The following is a 25,212-nucleotide window of genomic DNA, read 5'->3' as shown; positions in this document are numbered from 1 at the left end:
CATAAGCATGATAAATATTATTGATGGTTGTAAATACCAATCTGATATTAATCTGAGTTTTTTCCGCAAGAAATGTGGCTAATGCATTTGAACAAAACATGGTATCTTGCATACTGCTCACTGAACAATGATAAATATATAAGTAAAAGTTCATTAATTTAGGCATTCTGTCTTGTTTCCTTTCCAGGTTGTGAAAAGGATATGTTGATTAATATTCTAACACAGCGTTGCAATGCACAAAGACTTATGATTGCAGAGGCTTACAGGGACATGTATGGCAGGGTATGATGTCATTTTGACTGTGTCCTCACTTATCTCTCTCTTATACTTACTGCTGTTGGCCTTTTCTTCAGGTCATTTTCTGGAACCCAATCTCTGGCATGCAGCTCTATCTATCACCACTTGATTGACAGTTCACAGAGTGGTGCACAACTACTTCATTTGTATAAGTCTAAAACCTGCAGGGGTATTGACAGTCATTTATCATCTATATGACAGTGGAAGTTAAACATCTGTTTAGACCTAAAAAACAAAGAAGGAAGCAAGATGGAAAGTTTCTTCTCCTACAGTTCATTCACTGTTCCTCCACTGAGCGTGCATACATTCTTTAGAAATACCTCTATTTCCCCTCACCCCAACATCTCAAGTATAGTTTTTTCTGCCGATTCCATTGTGTGACTTTGGACATTTTACTTAAACTCTGTGCCACTGAGTCCCTATTAGTACATTGGGAATAAGTTACCTCACAGATATACGTTGATATGTAAATAATGTTTGTAAGGTGCTTCAGAACTTGTATGAGAACAGATCTGCTCACATCTAGAGGTAATATGGCACAATTTGATGATACACCACCACAATTGTTATACAGATAGATATACACACACTTTTCATATATGAGAGGACAGGAAGTCTCCTGGTCAGATTCTAATTTTTTTATAATCTATTTAAATTTATAAAAAGCACCTACCATTAACATTAGAATGTTATACATGTCAGAGGAGGCACTGTTGCCTAGGGGATAGAGCAGTGGCCTGAAACTCAATAGACCTGGATTCTATGCCCAGTCCTGTAAGGGTGCCTTTGGGCAAGTCATGTTTCCTGTATGTGCCTCAATTTCCCCATCTGTAAAATGGGCATAATGATACTTTCTTTGTAAAGAGCATTGAAATCTACAGATACAAAGGGCAATACAAGAGCTGTGTTTTATTATATATTAAAATACACAACCGATTAAAAGATTAAACTCACCAGATTTCTCCTCAGTCATAATAGAAATTAGCTTAATAGCTTGAGTTAAATCCAATTTCCCAGAACTCTGGATCGCCCTTTACCTGCTCAATCTACCAGCTCACCAGAACCCTGAGGAAAGAGATGTTCCTTGGGAAGTGTCTTGATACTTATAGTGGAGCTTCTCAGGTAAAAGGGAGCTGCGGGGAGGGTGTCCTCCATAAGAAAACCCTAACTTTGGAACTTAGTCCCTCCCTGATCCAAAATAGCCCAAGTCTGTTGACTTTAAACACATGCTGCAAAGCCTACCTATTTTCTGAGTCAATGAAGAGATGGAGGGGCAGAAGGAAAGCTGATATTTATGGGTAGAGGGGAGTTCTGTTTGACCTTGATTTTCATGTTTAGTTAGTTATTTTCTGATTTGCAGGGGGAGGAGGAGCTGCTGATTTTGTTTGGATTATTATAGCTTTAAACAAAGGTATAGAAGGTTTTATGTTATAAATCAAAATACTTAAATCTTAAATACTTATATGGCTCCTATCACCATAGCATCTGAGTATCTCATAGTCTTTAATTTATCCATCCTCCCTGTGAGGCAGGGAGTACTGTTATCCCCCTTTACCAAAAGGGAATAGACCCAGACTTACACAAAATCACACCAGAAATCTGTGGCAGAATCTAAGTCTCCCCAGTCCTAGGCTGGATCCCTAACCACTGGACCATCCTTCCTTTCTAGTATAACTGCAATAGTTGCAATTAAAGAGTTAGCTTTTGCCATCATTTACTACACAGTTACTACAAATTCCTTCACTAAGTGTAGTGAAAACTGTGGTAAGCTCAGACTGTGTGTGGGAAAATAGTTGGTAACTGAGGGTTAATGATTTCTGCTCTACCAGTTATGTTTGGGAATGAGTCAACAGTTTAAAAATAAAGAGCAAATATCAGAGTTATAGGCACTGTAACAAGTTTTCATTTTATTTTGTTAAGAAACTCTGCTAATCTAATCTAAATTCTGTCATCTCAGTTGTGTGTACAGTCCACAGCAGAAATCTTGTACTTGTGTGGAAACACAGCATTTCCTTTCATCAAGTGCTCCTCTGACATTTTTCTGGAATGCTACCTGCAACTAGAGCTATCATTTTAATAAAATAAGAGTTAATGATATTTTATTTTAAATTACTGAACCAATAGGTAAAACAGGTATAAAAATCTATATTATTTGGAGAAAAAATTGCCAGTTCCCTCTTAGAGGGTGGACTTTACATAATGTGATTGGAGATATTCTGTATTAATGGAGGATAATTCCTGTCATGTATATTTAATTCAACAGTTTGGATTTTCATTTTAAAGTCTGGAAACAAACCAACCAATAAATAAAAACAAAGAATAGATTCCTCTAGGGCAATTTTACCTTAAATTCACCTCCTTTTCACATCCTTTGTGCCCTGTAATGTTGATGGCTGCAGTCCTCATGATCAGGGGGAACTAGAAATGTAAAGGAGACTGTCAGCTTTCAGTTTGAAAGAAAACTTGTAGCCCTTCTTTCAATGTATAGTTCAGTTGTTAGTGTTATAAAGAGCAAGCAATTAGATTCCATTTCTGCAGCAGAATATTTGAGGTGGAGAAGAATCTAAAGATACACACACTTTAAGTGAAATTAGTCTATTTGTTGGTGCATCTCGTTAACCTTCCCAAAAGTCTTTATGCCAACCCTATGTATAGTGATGTGGAAATGGGAGCCAGTAACTAGTTACTATTTGATTGAGGGAGCAGGCAAAAATGCTAAGGTTCTGCCACTTCTCCAAACCTCTCTCTCTTCCTCACTCCATCTCTCTGTTTTCTAGCTCTTTCTCATGGGACATGTTCAGCTTTAATATTTTATTTTGATTTTTTAAATTCATTCTAACTGGCTACTGTGTAGACACTAATATATAAACTTAACAACTTGTTCAGACCTCTGTATAGATCAATTTTTAATGTGGTAGCTATTGTGCTTTCAATAGGAACTTGTTCCTATTGACATTAACATGAATTACAAACTGGAAATAGGGCAAATTAAAAACAGAAATGGATAAAAACAACTGCTGAAATTAATACGTTCTGAACTGGCTGTATGATTCTGACATATCCACAAATTTGGAGATTCTTTCTTATAATTAGTCCTTTTAAGGATTTCTCATGGCAGAAACAATTTAAAAACATTAATAATGACAACTTAGATTTGTATCTTCTTTTTTCACTACTACTCTTCATTCTACCCTGGTTCTGATTCCAGGAGTAATTTTTAATTAGTCTCCATTTGCATTATTAATCCATATTCCCACAGGCATGCTGTCAGCAATAAAACATCTTAATGAATTAATTTCAATTCCATGTGTGATATAGTAGTTGTCAAAATTATCTAATGTACATTAAGGGTAAATTACATATTGTTTCTTCACCATAAATTAATTTTTTTAATTTGTATGTCTTCTTCCTCATTGCTGCTCTGTCTACTAAACTGATTATACTCCGATATCCTGTGGTTACCATTAATTATTCTCTGGGGGGGGGGGGGGGGTGTACGGGAGGGGAGACAGGCTTTTGCATTAACTGTGTTATTTCAGTTATATATTCCATCATCCTCAGGGATCTCTTGGTAACAAAAATAATCTTCACCAATAAACAAAAAAAAAGTGTTTGATATGTTGCACTGAAGGAAATAATTTCAATAGTTTTGGTTCCATCCATCAAAAGCAAAATCCCTATTTTAGGACTGAAAGAGCATATACCTGGAGGGGAATGGATGGCTCATAAGATTGGAGCCTATTTGATCACTGATTGAAATCCAAGATAAGGGTAGTAGGAATCTCAGCCTAGGTCCTCAAAGGTATTTAGGCTTCTAACTTCTATTGATTTCAAGATTAAGGCACCACTGCAATCCACAGAACCCTCACTCAGTTGGCGCCAAAGCTCACTACCTAAATGTCCACAGTAAAAACTCCCTTGGTGCCTAATCTTCTGCCACAGGCAGGCATCCTGGCCTATCTCATGCCTAACCCAAGTTTTTCAGGTTCAGGATAGAATGTCAGGGAGGCCCAAGACTAAGAAAGCTTATAGTCCTATGGTTATAACATGCTTCTGGCTGTATCACATACAGATTTGAATCCTGCTCCAAATCAGTGTGTCTTTTTCTCAGTTTTGCCTGCTGAACCTGTTCCACTTTGTATAAATAATTAAATATTGCTTGAGAGAGTGACTGACTCTATAACTTCATGGCTAAACCACTCACCAGCGAGGGAGATTCAAGTCCCTGAACCAAGGAAGAGTTAATTATTTATAAAAGGCGGAACCCTTCTAACAGGAAAGAGTGGGAAACCAGACTGGCCAACAGTCTGATGGTTGGGGTCACTGGGTTATAAAAACTCAAGTTCAAGTCCTTCTTCACTCTCCTTCAGATCATTCCAGGTGAGTGCCACAATCACCAGCCTAGAGTCTCTCTTATTTTGTTTTTTCTATTGAGAAACTTCAAAAAGGTTTGTTTCATCCAGATGTGGAATGAGTTCATTTTTCAAAATCTTGAAAAATTGTACAGGCTGGGAAAACTGTTTGCTCTACATATGATTACAAACCTATTTACAAATATAGTTGAGTACAACCCATAAAATATAGCTGAGGTGACTTCCCCCTAAAATAAACTAAGCAAAATCTGTTTTGCCTGGGGATTGGGGTTCATAAAAATTTGCAGACACAAATTATGGAAGAAAGTTTCAAAGCAGATTGAAGATTCTTTTAAAATTTGGCCTCAAATGTCTTTCCTTACCAGTGTCAATCTTTTCCATTTTGTAAGCATTGGGGTTTTTTTTCACCTATGTTCTAATTAACCAGAAACCAACGTTGCTGTGTTTTTTCTGTCTTGTATGTACAGTAGCTTTGCCCATGTTATCAGTAAGATTATGCACAGCTTTAAGAAGAGTTTTTGTTACGTAACTATTGCCACAATCCAGCCTGCAGAGCTCATCTTTTTATAATCCCTCACAAATAATTGCTAGTTTTTATTTTTAATGCTTTCAGTGATTGATATTCCACTACACAGCATGAGTACCAAAATAATCCTGATTATCTTTTTCCCAAGGATTTGATTATGGACCTGAAAGAGAATCTCTCTCATCACTTCAAAGAAGTTATGGTTGGCCTGATGTACCCACCTGCATCCTATGATGCCCATGAGCTCTGGCATGCAATGAAGGTGCTTGTCTAACTCAAAAATACTTATAGGCACTGATTACAGCAACTCACATCTGTTTAATAGATTCTTTGACATATAACTGAATGATACACTGTTAAAAAGGCATTTCTCAGTTTAGTGGGAGAGGAGAAATATACAGTACTATACCATTTACATGTATTGATATATTAAAGGCAATATAAATAATATTCTAGCCTTACAAAAACAGCAATCAGATTACTATAACCAAGTAACTGAAGAAAATAACATCTTTCTACACTGTGATTTAACTGAAATGTAAGGCCCCAATTCTGCAAACTCTTACACATGTTCTTAGATATGTTCACATTGAGTAGTCCCATTGAATATTTCTCATTAGACTACTCACATGCATAAGCACATACATAAGTTTTTGCAGGATCTGCACCCTAATATCTACATTACTCTTTTATAAATCAATAACTATCCCTTAACATTTTAATTGAATTCCCATTTTCAAGGCTAGGAACCATTTTATTTTATTAAGCAGTCATTGCCAGCAAATAAAATGAGCATCAACTATGTCATTTATTTTTAAACATTTGATACAAGGCATTTTAGAACTATTGGTATATTTTTTAAAATGATGGTTAGCAGTGAGATTGCTATAGCCCATTAATAGCATCAGAAGTACTATTTTTATCACTATTGACCAGAACTGCCAAATCTAGAAATTTTCTGCATTTGGATCAAGTTTGTGCTTTTTTACACTCTTGTACCTTGATCTTGGAGTCAATGGATTACTCAAATGCTTAAAATAAAGCACATACATGTCTGCAGAACTGAAGCCTTGCTGGCTTATTCTCCTGCTCTAAAATGCAGAATTCTCATTGTCATTAACCAAAGCTGTATGCAGCTATCAAAAGCAGTGTCTGTAGTATGAACTCAAACTCACAAATTGAAGTCAACAACCCTGTGAGGAAATATAATAATTTGCAGTCCTACATGGTCATGGCATGATAGTAATGTAGAGGTACTTCATGTAAAAATCAAGTACTGTTATAAACATTGCAAAATGTACTTCTAAATCACTCCAAAAAGAGAAACTGGAAGCACAGCATGTTACTGATGTTCAAATACATTTCAAATGATCTCAATCCTTAGCACAATTAGGGACAATATGCTTGATATATGCATTTAATTCTTTACTAAGCCCCACGTGCTTACAAGGGCTTTACTGCTCCCTAAGGATGAAATTCATCCCAGTACATGTCCACCCCAGCAGTAGGGCATTGTCTCACTCTCCAGGTTGCCTTAGGAGTAGGACTGCTCACATGCTAACTATTGTAAGTGTTTACAGGTTCAGTTCTAATACTGATTACACTGAAGATAATCAGTAACCCTAAAAAGACTGAAATCAGTACCCTTATTCACAGGAAAATAACCCAGAAAAATATACCATGAACTCCTCTAATTGAGACTAGCATTCTTTCACTGTCTTTGACAAACATAACACATTATATTGGAAGCCATTATCCCTGCTAGTAATGTCCTTACTTGTTTGCTATTTTTTCCTTGCAGGGAGCAGGCACTGAAGAGAATTGTCTAATTGATATATTAGCCTCAAGATCAAATGGGGAGATCTTCCAGATGAAAGAAGCTTACTTAATGCGTATTGTTTTGTTTTATTTTATTTTATTTTATTAAGTATACAGTAGTATGTCCTGCAAGGGTGGAATTCTGACTGAGTGTTCTGCATACAGTGGCATGATTGAAAGAGCTAGACTTCCAAAGATGAATTCTTAAAGCCAATTGTTTTTCCTTTTTTCTTGTTTCAAGATAATTGTACATAAAAGGCTGACGCAAAATGTATAAATCAAGTTTAAATTTTTATAGTATTAGCATAAAAATATTTATCAGTACTTTTAGACATTCTGGACTCTGTGATGTTTGAAATGTCTCACAACCCAAAGACTGATTTTTTGGACTATAACTTTTGGAGGAATATTCAACTCTTTAAAGAGAAGGGTATTTTGTTTGTTTGTTTTTGGAGTTTTGTTTTTGTTTGTTTTTTCTCTGTTTAACTATCTCACTGATTCTACACTAATTGTCATCTTAAGCCTGAACCCACAGTCCCTACTTAGCTAAAAATCCCATTGAAGTCACTGAGGTTCTAGCTAGCAGTGAGTACTACAGACCAGATCTTCTTAGGTGTTTAGGTACCTAAAGATGCAGCTAGGTGCCTCATAGGATTTTCAAAAGTGCATAAGCAGGCGAGGGTGAATTGGGTACCTAAGTTGCTTAAACACTTCCGAAAATCCCTTTGAAGATCTGGCCCACATGATTAGGCCCATTTATTGGTAAATGCAGAATGAAAAGTACTAAAAGACTGGCATATGTCAATATACTGAGTGTATTTTTCATTCTAGTTACTTGTCACTGCAAATCTTCACTAGCATTATTCAGAGAATATTTGTGTGTTCTAGAAATTACACATTTAACACAAGTTTGTTGTGGTTTGCACCCCAGAATACAGTAGTGATCTTCAACAAGACATTTACTCTGAGACTTCAGGCCACTTCAGAGACACACTTATGAACCTCATTCAGGTACTGTACAAACTAAAATTATATTTTACATTTTTAAAAAATGCAGAACCATCTTCTGATATTGTTCAAGGAGCCTCAGATTTTAAGCTGGCTACCGTTAAAACTAATCCATGCTCAATATGGTTGAAAAGCTACATTTTTGAATCAGCAGAAAAAGGGGGAAAGATTAGAATTTCAATCCTTTCATCTGCTTTCACTTTGGCTTTTGAATGCAACCATAGGTCAATTGAGTATTTTATTGAACGAGAATCTGAAAATGTCAGCTTCTGACCCTATGCTCAGCCCATCTCTTGTCAAAAAGGAATGTATCTTCATATCCAAAAGAGATTTTCTTTCACAAGCTCAATTTTTGCTTCATTAATGGAGTGTTACTGTCCATAACATAGTTTGTACATAACATAGAAAAATGAAGAAATACTGACCTGACTATGCAAGAAATTATTAAACAGATCTTTATGTTCCTTCTGTTTTAAAAAAAAATGTTCTTTGTACTGAAGAAATGTGACAAATAACATACCCTTTACACTATGGTTGTACCTCATGCAGGAGAATTGTCAATATTATTTACAAACTGCCAGATCCTGGAAAGGGCTTGAGTGCTTTATGTTGAGGTACCTCAGTTCTCACTGAAGTCACCATGCAGGAGACACTCAGGAGCTCAAAACTGGTGCTCAACTCTTTACAGACTCAAACCCTAAAAGTTTATGCCATAAGGCAAGGGGCAGATGAGAAATGGAGACAGTACCTAGTGTTATCAAGAAGACATAGAGGAGGAAAATGCCTTCATGCCAGTGGCCTAATTCACTTGGTGTGTATTTCATGTATTATTATAGCTTAAACGTCTAAATACATTTACATGGAAAATTTTGAATTAGGGATTGTCACAATATAGGTCAAAAGCAACAGATGCACTGTTAGGAATCTACATGCACCTTTGTACCTGCATTTGTTTTTACAAATAAGTACACAAATGACTGTTTGCCTGTGGAAAATGGAGCACAGCAGCCATAATAAATGATTGCACATTTTTTCGGTTGCACCTGGAGCTGAAACTTTGTATTTGTATTACATAAAAACAAACAAACAACCCCTACATTAAAAGAACACTACGATTAACAAGGCAACCAGCCAAAAGTTAGGATATATTAGGATCAGGGTTTCCTGATAAACTTTATTTTGACTTCCTTGTACACATGCATTATAATTACAGTCTTATTGCTGTTTATTTTTCCATATGACCCTTCCTCATTCAGTGCAAAGGATGGACCATGCTCACTTAATAAGTATTCAAAATTCCTCTTTATCCTAATCATTCAGCATGTAGCTGCATACATTATTTAGTTAGTACCATCCTAGCCCTGGACACCTTTGAAAATTTTGGTTTATGTGACTTGCCCAGTATCACATAAGAACTCTGTGGCAGAGGCAGGGGAAGAATCTAATTTTTCTGGATGGCATTCAAGTGCTTTAGCTATAAGACCATCCCTTCTCTTTGTACTGTTCCCCTTCCTTATTCACTACATATCTTCCAACTTCTACACAAATGAATGAGGGGATTTATACTGAGAATAGTCTCCTTCAGTACACAGCCCTGATTCATTCCAGAGCATTATAAAAGGTATACCCCTGACACTGTGGTGACTTTTACCCTATCTAATTTCAAGTCCCTGTTCCAAAGTATGGAGATTCTAGAGGTTACCAAAGAAACATTTGTAGGTTTTCTTTTTAACATGGGAAAAATCATGAATCTCATTCTTGAAAACATATTAAACGTTTTAGCTGAAACTTTCAACAACAAAAACATCAACCTGAGGCAGAAACCCAGCATGGCAAAAATCAACCCAGTTAAAGTTTGACAAAGTTATAAACAACTGAAAATAGGGTCTTATAATGAAAAGTGGCAAACATCCTTAATTATATGCATCACAAATTATGCCACCTCTAACTTTCTCTCCAATCTACAATAAAATTCAAGAATTCTTTCCTGAAAATATATGACAAAGCTTATTAAATCATTTAGTTGCCATTGGGGATATTTTAAAATATATTGAGCTTTGTGTTATTTTTAGTAAGATATTATTATTTATCATTTATATCAGGGTAGTACTCAAAGACCCCAGTCAGAATTGCAAGGTGATGTACAAACATAAGAAAGCATGGCACCTACTTCAAAGAACTTTCCGTCTAATTCATAATAAGTCTTAATGCTTAAAGCCCTGATTCAGCATGATGCTTTTTTTCCCCAGGGTTAGGCACATAAATAATCCCAATGAAGTCTAGGTGACTTCTCACATGCTTGAAGATAGGGAAGTGCTTATGTACTTTATTAAATTAGGGCCTAATTCAATATCATGTAATTTTAGGCCCTGAACCTGCCAACATTTATGCATAGGGTGATAAGATGTCCTGATTTTATAGGGACAATCCCAATATTCGGGGCTTTGTCTTATATAAGCACCTCTTACCCTTCCACCCCATCCCGATTTTTCACACTTTGCTATCTGGTCACTCTATTTATGCATGAGAGTAATTTTACATACACGAGTAAAAGGTGCTACTTGTGTGTTTGCAGAACCAGGGCCTTGTTTGTACAGAATCTTTCATACAAACTTTGGGGCATATTCTTAACTGGTGTCAATCAGCACAGCTTCATTAACTTCAATGAAGCAAAGCCAATTTATACCAGCTGATGATCTGAACCATTATTCTAGAATGCTTTGCAGAATTAAACAATAAATAACAACACAGAGTCTAGCAGGGAGGAATGGTAGAGACACCAAACATAAGTTCAAAGGTGAAAAGGATGGTTTCTGATGAGGTTCAAAATGAGATGGGGAGTGGATGACAAGGAGAGAGAAATTATGGATGTTCTAGATATAGGCGCTTCAAAAGAAAGACTCTTTCCTTCTTCTAATGTTCAACAGACTTTCTCCCTGGTGATGAACTCCTTATCACCCCTAAAAGGTTGCACAATATCTTAGGTCTTACCTGCATTAAAGCCATGGCAATTTTTTCTTACAAACAGGACAAATACAAAGCATCCTGCCCTATATTCTGCAGTCCTCACTGGTCCAAACACATTGCCACAAGTATCCCCAAAGAGGATATCTCAGGATCCCCAGCTATTTATCTCAAATTTTGGAGCCTGAAAAGAACTCCAATTGCACAGTTTCATACATTTTTGTAATTTTTTTAATTATCTCTGTGTCAATATTGCTTTATATATGTTAATAAAAAACAATTATGGAAATGTCCCATGGCACGTAACTGAAAATTATATATGTTTTATAGTTTCTCTTTTGGACAGTTTTGTAGAATAAAATGGACAATATTATAGACTAAAATAGAAAATTACATTCCTGCTACATATTTCTTTGTAACTTATAGAAAGGATATCATTCTGTAGCAACAGTTTCTGGTTTTTTGTGTTTTCTAAAAAATCATATTGATTTACTCTCTATTAAATTCTGGGGCCTTGATCCTGCAATTGATAGCACAGAGGCATTGATAATAGGGGTCACTGGGGCTCTGTGAAGGAGTAGCAGTCTACCTGCTTTTCAGTAAGGGAAAAGCATACCTATATCCCCCACCAATCAATGTGTAGTGGCAAAATCCATCAAAGAGACAAGCTTCTGGAAGGCTTATTACTTCCTAATTAATGTAATGTACTTGGATCCAATTATAATTATGCAGACTTTTAATATGATATGAAGAGTTGATTTTTTCCCCAGGTTTTGGCATGGGTGTGAATTAAAATACCAGCATTTTCTGGAATTTAAAAATAAGATATTGATGCAGTTCATAGAGATCTCTGTTCAAACAATGCCAAGAATAGTCATTTTAAAATATAACTGTAGGGTTTTTTGTTTATGTAGAGCACTGCTACTCAGTTTTTATTGTCCACTTGTCATATTTTTCAGTTTCATGTATTCAATCACAGGCAGTCAATCCAGCATAATTTTCTTTAAGCAATTTATCTTGTCACTAAGAACTTCATTCTTTGTTCTGTGCAAACTCCTTACAATTTAATTAAAATGAGAATTAACATATTTACCAGGCAAGAGTTGAAAACCGGTCATTCTAGTAGTTGGCAGACAATACATAATTTTAATCCTTACTTTCATTTTTGTACCAGAATGATTGTCAATTCCAAACTAAAGTAGATTGCTTCAAAAACATATCATTAAGGCAATGATTAAGTGCTGTCTGAGAATTATAAGATTCCTGTAACCTGGGTTTATTTGTATCCTCACACTGTAATTATGATTAAAAGGAGTTATTCTAAAAGACTTCCATTTTGTTCTAACTAAACATATCTGATCCTCATGTATTTACTAAATCATATCTGCTTAGCTTACAGAACTGTAAAGCCAAAAGAGCGACAGGAGAATAAACTGTATTCTCTTTTGACTCATGCATCATCAAAATTGTCAGGCAACTTCTCGATCTTGAATCTTAATTGTAGGTGGTGATGATAATATTGTAAAGCAGCTTGATCACTATTTGATATGGCTGATCTTGTAGTTTAGACAGTGAGAAAAATAATGTGGGTTTTTTTTCTTGTAAAATATAGCAAAGTTGAATGAATGTATCAGTGGAAAATAAGTTGGGAACAAAGATGCCATTTGTACAGTTATTTCCTACATCATAACCACATGTTATAATAACTTTATAAACTGGTAATGTCATCTAGTTATTCACTAACTTTTCCTTTACGTAAAGCAAAGGATTAGTTTAAAATATGATCTCACTGCACACACAAATGTATCCAACTCTTCTACTACTTCCTGTCATCAGTTCCATCATGATTCCAGAATTCCTCCACCCCGGAGATGGCGCTTGGAAAAATGCCATAGCAATTCCCAATGTCACCTCTGAGAATATTTTAGGGCTTTGTAGACCAGCATTATCACATACCATTCTTGTGTAAAATCCCAGAATGGATATCTCAGTGAATGAGAAGTAGATAAAGATCATCTCATTCTTCTGCAGTCATTTTAGAAAAACTAATAAAGGAAAATGTTTTAACTTTTTACAGGGAACCCGGGAAGAAGGGTATGCAGATCCTGCTATGGCTGCTCAGGATGCAATGGTAATGACAATCAGTTGTTGGTTTCTCAAAAATAACAGAAAATAAAAATGTGGCTATTAGAAAGTCTTGTTTAAAGGGGTTTGGGACTGATGATCTTTTGCATCTTGTTATTATTTTAATGCATTAGGTCCTATGGGAAGCATGTCAACAGAAAACAGGGGAACACAAAAACATGCTGCAAATGATCCTGTGCAACAAGAGTTACCAGCAGTTGTGGATGGGTAGTTATCATCATTTATTAATCCAGCTACTCAGTATTTGAATGTACAGTGGAAAGGGGAAATATAACTTACGGAAAAAACAGGCATAATTTTACCTAGGCGCAGAAGCTGAATTCACAAACCAATATTTAGGTTCCAATGCAGTCTGAAACAGGAGTCTGAGCCTGCATTCTTTATGCTCCCAAAACTCCCACTGAAGTTAATGGGACTTTTGGGTGTGCAAGGAATGCAAAACTGAACCCAGAATAAAATAGATAGTGACAAAAATGCATCATAGAGAGAACAGTTTAAGATCATGGGCTCAGTCTTCAGCTGCACTGAGCTCACACTCAATTCATCTGGTGGAAGGGAGTCAAAGATGCTTTGAAGCCATCTTTCCACTTCTCCCAGTCTTGGGGACAGTTCAGGACTAAATAATACCCCACACATACCCACAAAAAGTGACAACTGCTTAATAGAGGTGATTGGAACATTTTTATCAAATGTTTTATCAAAACATGATGTTCCATTGAAGCTGATACGTTTTGTAGAAACATGTCGCTTTTGATGTTTTCCATGGGAAGGCTTCTGAGGTCCAGTGCAGACTCCTTGACTGCACATGTGTAGAGAGAGAGTGAGATGAAACGAAAACCTGACCTTTTCAAGCCAAAAACAGATAATTAGACAGAATTCCATTTTGTGAAAACATTTAAAAGGTTTTGGTTTTGTTCCAATGTGGAATGAAAACAAATCTCAAAATGGAATTGTTATTCTCCAGATAATTCTGTAGCAAAAAGGTTGCTTTAACTTACATCAGATTGTAATGGTCTCCTGGAGGTTATTATATCAACAAGGACAAGCAGGAGTATACTCCTAACCTCAAAACACCTCATGGTGAGTGGGGGAAGGCGTTTGCATAGACCTAGCTATACTATTCCCTCCCATGCCAAGGAATTGCCAACTGCCCTTTTAGGGCAGCTTTTCATCTGCTTTGCCTGAAGTATTGGGTTGAGAATTTGTCCCAATGTCTTATTATAGATTAAGTTTCACCTTGAGGTAATAGACATCTCAAATGTAAACAGTAATAAAACTGCTGGGGCTAGTTTCTACTCTTAATATAGAATATAAATAAACATGTATTAATTTCTTTCAGTTTTTCAGGAGTTCCAAAACATCTCTGGGCAAGATATAGTAGATGCTATTAATGAATGTTACGATGGATACTTTCAAGAACTACTGATAGGAATAGGTAAAATAAAACTATTATTTAATACTAATAATAACTTCTTACTAAATATACAGTATAGTATATCTGGTGCATTAAAGGATGCAAATATAAGCTTTTTGTGCTATTTTCCCTACTAGTTTATTTTCATATATGGTGTAGAAACTTTGAACTTTTGGAAGACAATCAACAAGTCTAAGGATATATAAAAGAAAGGATATTTGAATTGCATAGTAAATTCAGGCTAAAAATAAACATATGGATTACTGGATTAGGATTGAGGAGAACTGGATTCTGCTTCTGGTTTTGCTACAAACTGCCTGGAGGACGATGGGCAAGTCTATTAGGCACTGATCCTGCTCACACTGAAACAAATGGCAAAAACTGCCATGACTTCAGTGCTGTAGGATCAAGCTCTTAAAGTCTCTGTGCCTCAGTTTCCCCATCTGTAAAATGACAGTAATAATACTTCCCTAACTCACAAAGATGTCATATGGCTAAATTACTTGGAGTTTGTGAGGCACTTATAGTATGGTGATAAGCACCATATAAAAGCCTATAAATAAATAGCAGATTATTATGACTGAAAAGTACAATCATATACTTAAACTACCAGCAGGATATCTTTAAGATGAACCACAGGTAAAGCTACACTGCCTGGGGAAGAAGGCCCACAGCCAGTTCAGAAGCAGAGAGCCTCCTTGCAGGTAGCCCTGAAATTAGAACCTCATAACTTGCAATTTCCAAGGGCAATTCCATAGGACTGAAAATTCTGCCATCTCCCACGGAATGAGTATTGTTAGGAAAACTCTGTGACAAGTACCCCAGGTTTTTCTAAGAGAGAAGGGGCAACCTGACCCAGGCTATGTCTACACTGCCGGCAGCACAGTGCAGGATCGATTTTGCGGGTTTGATTGAGTGGCAGTAAAGACTCGCTCCATTGAACCCTGAAGTCGACTCTGTAAATCCACCCCAGCAAGTAGCGTAGAGAGGGCATCAACGAGAGGGCATTTCCCGTCAGCGCAGCGCAGTGCAGACGCTGCAGTAAGTAGACATTATGTAGATACCAAAATCCGTGGCCAGTGTAGACCAGGTCCCAGAGTCATGAACTGTGCAGTGTGGGAAAGCTTCTACCAACCAGGATCAACTTGTTTCTCATTTCAATGCAATAAGCACCCTCAAGATCACATAAACACGTTGTTGATGAAGGGTGACAGAAAAAGGAACCGAATATACTTTCAGACACCTAAAATAATTATAATTACATATCAAAATATGCTAAAAGGTTTCTGGAAGTCTCTAATGTTTCTCCTTTTTGTATATCATATCTCTCCTAGTTCTCTGCGTTCGAGATAAGCCTTCCTATTTTGCGAATAGGCTTTACAATGCAATCCATGTAAGTAGCACTATTCTTTCACATATTTCAAAGGATATTTTACTGCCTATTTTTAATGATTTGGCTCATTTGCTTTAAAAGGGCTAGGGTTTTGATAGCTTCCACTTTAAAAGTGTTGCTTGCTTGTTTTAAAAAATTTGGTAATGTTATCAATTTCAAAGCCATAGTGCTTGAGCAACAGATGAATTTTCCCTGTGAAAACAGGAAGTTTCATTTTTAGATTCTTTTAACACTATTCGTTTGGTAACTGCATTCACTTTTTGAAAACTGAAAACCATCATTTTGTATGGACTACATCTCCCCCTGGTGTGCAAAACTCAAAGTTCACTTTATTATTCAATATGATCTATTCTTATTATGTGGCTGCCAGCTGTACAACTTAATAAATATCACTATGAGTGGAATAATACAAATACTGTAATGTGAATATACCAATGGCCATATTTTCAATGGGACTTCATTTACATGTGAAAACCCGAATATTTTTGTGCACAACTGCTTTAAAAAATTAACTGGGTGCAAATGTGGGTACACGCATATGCACTGAGGAATATCCACAAATATTGCATAGGGGTAAAATACTATGCATCTGTTTTTTCCTTCATATTGTGTGCTGGTGATGTAAATGTGTGTAAAGTATTCATGACAAAATTTAAAATGTTCAAAATTTGAGCATTTTCATATTGTTTCAAAATTGTGCAAACCAAAATCATTTTTGAGTGAAAAGTGACATTTTGTAATTTTTTATTTTCACAGTCAGATTAGGCTTTTGATAAAATACATTAAATAAAATTTCAGAAATTGTAAAGTAAAGTTCTGTTTCACTCTAGTGTCTACTGACTGATGTGAATGAAATGCTTAGTGATATGGTATGCTGTCTATAGTAGGCATTTTAAAGAATATTCCATTCCAGAATGCATCAGCCAGATTGTGTCAAGCCTTTGTCAGATTTCTATTTAGAATATTGCATGATTAGCTTCAGTCTGTTAGGAAAGCTCCTAATATTGAAAACTATGGTTTGCGTAAAAACTATAATGGGTTGTTAGAAAGATTTTAGTGCACTCACCAAATAAGAATCAAATCCTGTAAATGCAGCTTTCTGAATATCCCTTACTACTTTATTCTAGTACATTCCAGTGTGAATAGCTAATTGATAAATTCAACCTGCCACCTTTAAATAGACCAACATTTGTAATAAGTAAATATTTCCCTTAGGACTTTTAAAGAAAAATTGTTTGGATTAATGTTACTGTCCACTAGATGTCACCATTCCTCCATTCCTCCAGAAGTGTCCTAAAGAGCTCTGTAAGCTCAAAACCATGTCTCTCTCACCAATAGAAGTTGGTCCAATAAAAGATACTACCTCACCTACCTTGTTTCTCACCATTTCTCCATGCAGTTAGGTTTTGAAAGGGAATTTATCTGAGAAATTGAACAGCTCATATGATTCATGATTGACTACAAAGCATTAGAGTTCTAAACCACTGGTTAGAATCTGGTGGTTGTTCGGTGACCAGTGTGAAAAGGGATCATGGTCTCAGTCTACTCTTGAATTGACAAATTGCACGTAACAAAAGCCACCAGACCAGCAGTCTCAACAAAAAAGACTAATGATTGAGGCCCTGATTCAGCAAAGTACATGCTTAACTGTTTAAAAAAAAAAGAAGAAGAAGAAGAAGAAGGTAAATATATCTGTCCATTGATAAGATAACACTTTAAGAAAAGTTTGAATGGCAGGTAAAGTACAGAGATGTTGTTGATCTCTAATACAAAGTAATATGAAATGCACTGTTCACACATGAGAAAGCTCAGTATAATAAAACCATAGGACATCTCAAGCTTCTCTCAAATCCAGAATATATATCTACATGGCCTAATTAATTTGCTTATCTTCACATAATATTAACATATTCAGATAGATAGACTCAGCCAACTTTCCTCATATCTTTCTCCTCTTTTAGGAGTATGGTTTCCACAATAAAACTATTATCAGAATTCTGATTGCCAGAAGCGAAATAGATCTGATGAATATAAGACGACGATACAAAGAGAGATATGGGAAATCTCTGCTTCATGATATCAAAGTAAGTCCCTATATACTTGTGCATTGTTACATCAGTTCAGTGCCTCTGACTACTTTCAATAAATGAACAATGAAAATGGGATAACACTTCCCACTAAATTCAAATCTCACTCTCATATTATAAGCCTGATTCTGTCCCTCTGGTAGCATGAAGGGGACAGACCAGCCTGGTGGGAAATACTTTGCATAAAGGGGTTCCCCTATTGGTGTAGAACTTGTGGAGCAGCTCTGTGGTCTTCCTGCATAACCCCCTGCTCTAAATTTGTCCCCAGAGTCAATTTGGAAAGGGAGGTGTTTTGGCCGGAGCACACCCTGCTCTGGGTATTCTGGGCTGTGGAGCAACCAATAGGTAGTCATCCAAGGCTACTGAAGTGATGTAAAATGATCTTTGCAACTCCCTTGCCTGGGCTATGCCTCCTTTGTTAATCACATGGTAAAGCTAATCTTGCTTTAAAATACTCAAGTGTCCTTGCCACATCCACCACGAACACAGTACCAGCACTATGCATTACTTGAGAGCATTTTAAATGTATGTGTATTATTTACTTCATCACATCCACCCTAAAACAGTGCTTCACCACCCACAAAAACCTTCCATTTATGTTTTCTTTTGAGGAAGATGTCAAAGAACTCTAGCACAGCACTGTGTAACACATTTTTCATTAAACTAATTAAAGTAGATCCTGCAATTAGTTTGTCCTTGATCAGAATGGATTTGTTTCCATCTTTAACCTTATAAACTTATTGTTATGGAACCAGATTTTCACTTTCTAGTGCATCTGTTTCCTCTATAAACAAACAAAATCCTGCATTACTGGTACTCAGCTACTACTGGGAAAAATTCTAATAAACATCTACAATGAATCTGATGCCAGTCCCACTGAAGTCCATTGGATTTTTGCCATTAACCTCAATAACAGCAGAGCAGATTCTGTGTCTGCAGGATCTGGTCCTTTATTTCATTCTGAGTTATTTTCTTGAAAACATGATTGGCCAGATTTTGATTTGATTTACAATGACATAAATCCAGAGTTTCTTCACTTGGCCTAGAATCTTTATGAAGCATTGAAAGTCTTGTGCAAAAGACCACAACTTCTCAAAAGTCCCTACCAAACACACACAAATGATTTTCTTGAGGGGCGGGGGCGGGGGGGCAGAAAAATTATCATCACAAAAAGATTCTTTCCTTTGCAGCACTTTGCTTCAGGACATTATGAGACAGCTTTGCTTGCCATCTGTGCTGGTGATGCTGAAGATTATTAAAGAAAGAAGATAATGAATTTTGAAAGCTGTATGGATCCATTATTAACAGAAATCCAAGCCAGGCACATTTCTCTATAACTATTGGCTAGTCCTATACTATATGAAGAGTGGATGAATCAATGCTATATATTTTCTAACTTTAAATCTTTTTGAAAATAAGGCAAATTTGTTTGGTCAGGAACATGATTTTTTTCCTAGCGTATGAAGAAATTCTGTTACTGGGATCTGCATTATCTAATGTAAAATTAATACAATTCTATTTAACAAAAATGTGTGTGTATTATTTTGCCTTATGATGGGATTTACAGACCCCACACACAGGCTCAGGGAAAGATGGAGCAGTCCTGGAATGAAAAGGCCCTACTCCTCAGCAGCTGCAGAGCATGCTTCAAATGAAGGACCTATTTAAAAGGAGACTTTGACAGTCAGGGGAAGGGAGGGAGTGGAGAGGCTGTCTGCAGAAAGCAAGCAAGCCAGCCAGCCAGCCAGCCAGCCAGTTTGTAGCACAAGCTTCTGGGACAGAGGTATTCACAGGGGAAGGGTCTAGACTGTGGGTAAGACTAGAGTATGGATAAGTCCTGACTGGGAGGCCAGGTTCCTGACTCTTTTTCTCTTCTCTTTTCCTTGATAAGGGGGAATAACTGGATACTGAAAAGTGAGCTGGGAAGCCCCAGCTGAATATCTGAATTGTTGAGGCTGTTTGAGCAAACCTCTTCTGGGATGCAAGCCCAGTGTGACCATTCCCCAAACTGAAGAAAGAACTGGGGAGGCTGGTCTGGTGTATCAACAAGAAGGAACTGAGACACTCTTTACCCCTCCCCCTTTGGGCCCTGAGACGGGACCTGGTAGAGAGGGAGAATCTGGGTCCCCCTACTTTTCTCTTCCCTTTTGTCAAACTGGGAGAACCTGGGGACCACTGGGGGATGACTGACTGTAACTTGCCACCAGGCCCTCAGCTTGTCTGACAAAGCCATCCCAGGGCTTTGGGCAGTGTCGAGCCATGACCTACCACCCCCTAAATGAAGCCTGCTAATTGCCTGTTAACATTTTCCTAAAGCAATGCCCCACAGCACCAAACCCAGATAATAGGGACACTCTTTTAAAGACCCATCATGCTTCTTGAAGTCTGGGGAAAACACACTTCTCTCTATTTACCTTAAAAGGTGTGATTTCTCTTCTTACTTGTTTTTCCTCTGACTCTTTTCTACTTTCTCATACCCCAGCTTTTATGGTCCCCATATTATTACTTGGCTGTTAATAAACTGTGCACCTGTCACTTCTGGTGTCAATCAGTCATTCACCAAAAGGAATTTCTCCTTCTTCTTCTCTTTTTTTTTTCCTCTCTCTCTTTAAAGATATACCAAACAAATAACTTCTCTTTTTCATTTTGAAAGTGAACCAGAAAATTAGAAGTCAAAAGTACCATATTCTTTTCTTGATCTGTGCAGTTTAATATCAGTGGGATTTACACCATGATATGTCCATAGGAACCGAAAACCATTAAATATACCAGAGGTTTTAATTTAGTATTCTATTTGCAGTCTTTGTCATTTCAATGGGTAAATGGTATAGTAATATGCTGAATATATATCTATGTAGCTTACTTATTTCTAAGGTGCCCCTAATTGTAGTATATGATCAGAAGATGTGTAAGTGAATAACAGATACCTTTGCATGCCCAAATGGCAATGTAATGATCATAAACAGAATAGATCACATATCACCAATGGTCCTATTTTGCCAAAAAGAACTCGCAGTAATTTCAATGTGACTTCTTGTGTAGTAAGGTACTACTCAATAAGAATATAGGTGGAATAATCTGACCCTAAATTACTTTGGCCCCAATTCAAGAAAGCACTTAAGCACAAGTAATCCCTTAAGCACATGTGCTTAAGTGCTTTGCTGAATCATGGCCAATGTATTGAACATTTAAATGGTAAATTGCTCTTTTGGCTTTCCACTTCTTATTCGTTTATATGACCTTGTTATTCCCCTCTGGGCTTCATTACTCCAGCATTTGCATTGCTATGGGGCAATGCTTTAAGCAAAACCAGGTATGTTTGAAAGAAAACAGTTAAAGAAAAAAAAATTCATATTGATTTTAAATAAATATTTTGTAAGCCTGCATACTGTATTCCAAATATGAATTATTCTAAGCTTTTTGGGGCCAGAGCAGTCTTTTTGTTCTGTTTGTACAGCACCTAGTACAAAGAGTCCTGGTCCACAACTAAGGGTCCTCGGTGCTATGGTAATAAAAATAATAAATAATAGTGCTTGTATCTGTACAAACATTGTTGGTTATTTAAATGAACGAATTTATGAGCAGAAGGGGAATTGACTATGTGGTACAGGACATAGTTTTACTTCAAAAGAATTATCCTGTGCTCTTTGTAACAAATTGGACTACGTTAAACACTTGAAGATATTCTCTACAATAGCCTATTCTTCCTTGAGTTCTCCTTTACCATCTTGATCATCCAGCGGCCTCACTGGTTGTTTAGCAGGCTTCCTACTTCTGATGTACTTTAAAAAAATTTGCTGTTACTTTTTGAGTCTTTGGCTAGCTGTTCCTTAAATTCTTTTTTGGCCTTCCTAACTATATTTTTACACTTCACTTGCCAGAGTTTATGCTCCTTTTTATTTTCCTCAATAGGATTTAACTTCCACATTTTAAAGAATGCTTTTTTGCCTCCAACTGCTTTTTTTTACTTTGTTGTTTAGCCATGGTGGCACTTTTTTGGTCCTCTACAATGTTTTTTAATTTGGGGCATACATTTAAATTGAGCCTCTATTATGAGTCTTTAAAATATTTCCATGCAGCTTGCAGGGATTTCACTTTTAGCACTGTACCTTTTAATTTCTGTTTAATTAACTTCCTCATTTTTGTGTAGTTCCCCTTTCTGAAATTAAATGCTACCATGATGGGTTGCTTTGGTGCTCCTCCCCCCCCACGCAGGAATGTTACATTGTATTATGTTATGGTCACTATTACCAAGCGGTTCAGCTATATTAACCTCTTGGACCTGATCCGGTGCTTCATTTAGGACTAAATCAAGAATTGCCTCTCCTCTTGTGGGTTCCAAGAAGCAATCATATAAGGTGTCAAGAAACTTTATCTCAGTATCCCATCCTGAGGTGACATGTACCCAGTCAATAGGGGGATAGCTGAAATCACCCATTATTATTGAGTTTTTATTATTTTTGTAGCCTCTCTAATCTTCCTGAGCATTTCACAGTCACTTTCATCGTCCTGGTCAGGTGGTCGGTAGTAAATCCGTACTGCTATATTCTTATTATTCAAGCATGGAATTACTATCCGTAGAAAAAACAACGAGAGTTCTGTGGCACTTTAAAGACTAACAAATTTAATTTTTGTCGGCATAAGCTTTCATGAGACTCAGCTCACTCAATGAAGTGAGCTGAGTCTCACAAAAGCTTATGCCTACAAAAATTAAATTTGTCAGTCTTTAAAGTGCCACAGAACTCTCGTTGTTTTTGCTGTATACAGACTAACACGGCTACTCCTCTGGAACTATCCATAGAGATTGTATGGCACAGTTTGGTTCATTTAAGATTTTTATTTCATTTGACTCTATGCTTTCTTTCACATATAGTGCCACTTCCCTACAGTATGATCTATTCTGTCCTTCCAATATATTTTGTACCCTGGTATTACAGTGTCCCATTGATTATCCTCATTCCATCAAGTTTCTATGATTCCTGTTATATCAATATCATCATCTAACATCAGGCACTCAAGTTCACCCATCTTAGTATTTAGACTTCTTGCATTTGTATATAAGCACTTAAAACAATTGTCACTTTTTAGCTGTCTGCCATGATGTGATGTAATTGAATGGGACTCTTTTTCATTTGACTGTTTCTCATCAGATCCTACCCATATTTTATCTTCGTCCATCCTCTCCTCTTTACTAGGATATAAAGAATCTCCATTAATAGATTCTTCCCTAAGGGATGTCTCTGTCCAAACCACATGCCCTTCTGCACCTGTCAGATTTCCCTCAGCCTTTAGTTTAAAAACTACTCTACAACCTTTTTAATTTTATGTGCCAGGAATCCAGTTCCATTGTAGTTTAGGTGGATTTCATCCTGCCTGAATAGTTTCCCCCTTTCCCAAAAGGTTCCCCAGTTCCTAATAAATCTAAACCCCTTCTACCTACACCATCGTCTCATCCACGCTTTGAGACCCTGCAGACTGCCTGTCTAATGGGCCCTGCATGTGTAACTGAAAGCATTTCAGAGAATGCTACCATGGAGCTCATGAACCTAGCAGCCTAAATTTGACCTCCTGGATCTCTCTCCTATCTCCCGCTATGTCATTGGTGCCTGCATGTACCATGACTACTGGCTCCTCCCCAGCACTATACATAAGTCTGTCTAGACTCTAGATGTCTCGAGAGATCCACAACCTTTGCACCTGGAAGGCAAGTCACCATGAAGTTCTCCCAGTCATCCAAACCCAGCTATCTGTGTTTCTAATGATAAAGTCATTATTATGATCTGTCTTTTCCTAGTAACTGGAATTCCCTCCCCTGGAAAGGTATCCTCAGTGCAAGAGGATACCATGATATCATCCAGAAGGAGGGTCCCAACTATGGGATCATTTCCTTCCACTCCAATTTGATGTTATCCTTCCCTGAGACTTTCATCCTCCTCAACAGCACAGAGGCTGTTCTACTGTTCTACTGTGTCCTGGAAAGTCTCATTTATGTACCTCTCTGTCTTCCTTAGCTCCTCCAGTTCAGCCACCTTGGACTCCAAAGCCCGTATTCCATCTGAGGGCACTGAATGCACACACATGCCACCTGCACATAGGGCAGGTAATCAGACATGTTACATTCAGTTCAATGAACAGGATAGCCCCCACTCTTTTGATGGACTTCTGCCTTCATTCTCTTTTTACTCCTGCAGTTCTTTCTTTTATTCGTTTTTTGTTGGTTTTTTTTTAATCAGAGGCTGGGAGGGAGGCGGGGAGGGGTTATTGTCTTTAGTTTACAGAATGTTAATGAAGTGTACTTCCCCTCCCCCCCCACTAAATTCTCCCACTCACCTTCTAAACTCCCTTGCAAAACTCCCATGAGCTAGCTCTTCTGGTCACTTAGGAGTGGGCTTTTTAAACCCTGGTTCCCCCTGAGTAGCCCCGCCCCCTGGTTAAGGGTTGATGGGTGCTAAAGGGCTTTAGGATCAAAGCATCCTTAAGAAAATCTCAGCCTTGCCTAGGAGATAAGGCACATGGTTCCCCAAACAAACAGACCACAGGATATACTTCAGTCAAGCAGAAGCACACTACCAACACACACACTCCAGACAACAAACTCACCCCAAGGGTCATGTAGTTGCTCCTCCTTCACCTGGAGAAGTCCCTTGCAAAACTCCTGCTAGCTGCCACATCAAAAGGTTTTGGGTTGAAACCATAAATCCTTAACCAGAACTGTGAAAGAAAAGGTTTGGGGGAAAAACTTGACCATAATTAGCTGAAATGTTAAGATTTGGCGAACAGGGACCAATATTTGCATTATTAACAAAACTTAAAGTCACGTACAATTATGTAGGTTTGAGATTTTGTTATGAAATATTTTAATATTGCAATGCAACTGCAGTCAATGTTCAAAAGGTACTTTCAGCTATTTCATGCTAGAATGGAACTATTTCATATCAGAATGAATAAGATTTGTAAGATATGTAGGTATAGATAAAAAGTTATTTTTCTTTGCGTCAGATTGTGAACTTATGTTTACTCATGCAAGCACTGTTCACGTGTAATCCTACTGAAGTCTATAAGACTACTTGTGTGACAGAATGTTCATCACAGGGGGAGAAGAATCTAAAATCTGGCCTTATGTGTTTTGTAATCCAAACATGTAAAAAGAAGGAACTTTTATTGTATTTATGAAAAAATAAATTTTA

At 37.1% G+C, this 25,212-nt stretch overlaps 1 protein-coding gene across 2 annotated transcripts; it reads left to right on the top strand.

Annotated features, from left to right (window-relative positions):
* The first annotated feature begins 265 nt into the window (after positions 1-265).
* Positions 266-19,538, top strand: ANXA10 (annexin A10). Of its 2 annotated transcripts, none has more exons than XM_067551977.1 (10): positions 266-282; positions 5,345-5,458; positions 6,998-7,088; positions 7,946-8,025; positions 13,064-13,117; positions 13,245-13,338; positions 14,471-14,566; positions 15,880-15,938; positions 17,900-18,022; positions 19,216-19,538. In XM_067551977.1, the coding sequence occupies exons 1-10, from the start codon at positions 271-273 to the stop codon at positions 19,282-19,284; spliced, it is 792 nt and encodes a 263-aa protein (XP_067408078.1). In that variant the 5' UTR covers positions 266-270; the 3' UTR covers positions 19,285-19,538. The 2 variants fall into 2 exon arrangements, with proteins under 2 accessions (XP_067408078.1, XP_067408079.1); XM_067551978.1 differs by lacking the exon at positions 266-282 and adding an exon at positions 4,631-4,677.
* The last annotated feature ends 5,674 nt before the right edge of the window (positions 19,539-25,212 follow it).

This window comes from Emydura macquarii, unplaced genomic scaffold, assembly GCF_026122565.2.
Source record: "Emydura macquarii macquarii isolate MOO-44397 ecotype Brisbane River unplaced genomic scaffold, CSIRO-AGI_Emac_v2 contig_1363, whole genome shotgun sequence".
Taxonomy (NCBI): Eukaryota; Metazoa; Chordata; order Testudines; family Chelidae; genus Emydura; species Emydura macquarii.
This window is presented reverse-complemented; position numbering and strand designations above follow the sequence as displayed.

What these genes read in the sequence shown, in the direction of transcription:
- ANXA10 (XM_067551977.1), top strand. An exon ending in AGAACTACTGATAGGAATAG is followed by an intron (nt 14,567 to 15,879) that starts GTAAAATAAAAC and finishes TATCTCTCCTAG; the next exon opens with TTCTCTGCGTTCGAGATAAG. An exon ending in GGCTTTACAATGCAATCCAT is followed by an intron (nt 15,939 to 17,899) that starts GTAAGTAGCACT and finishes CTCCTCTTTTAG; the next exon opens with GAGTATGGTTTCCACAATAA.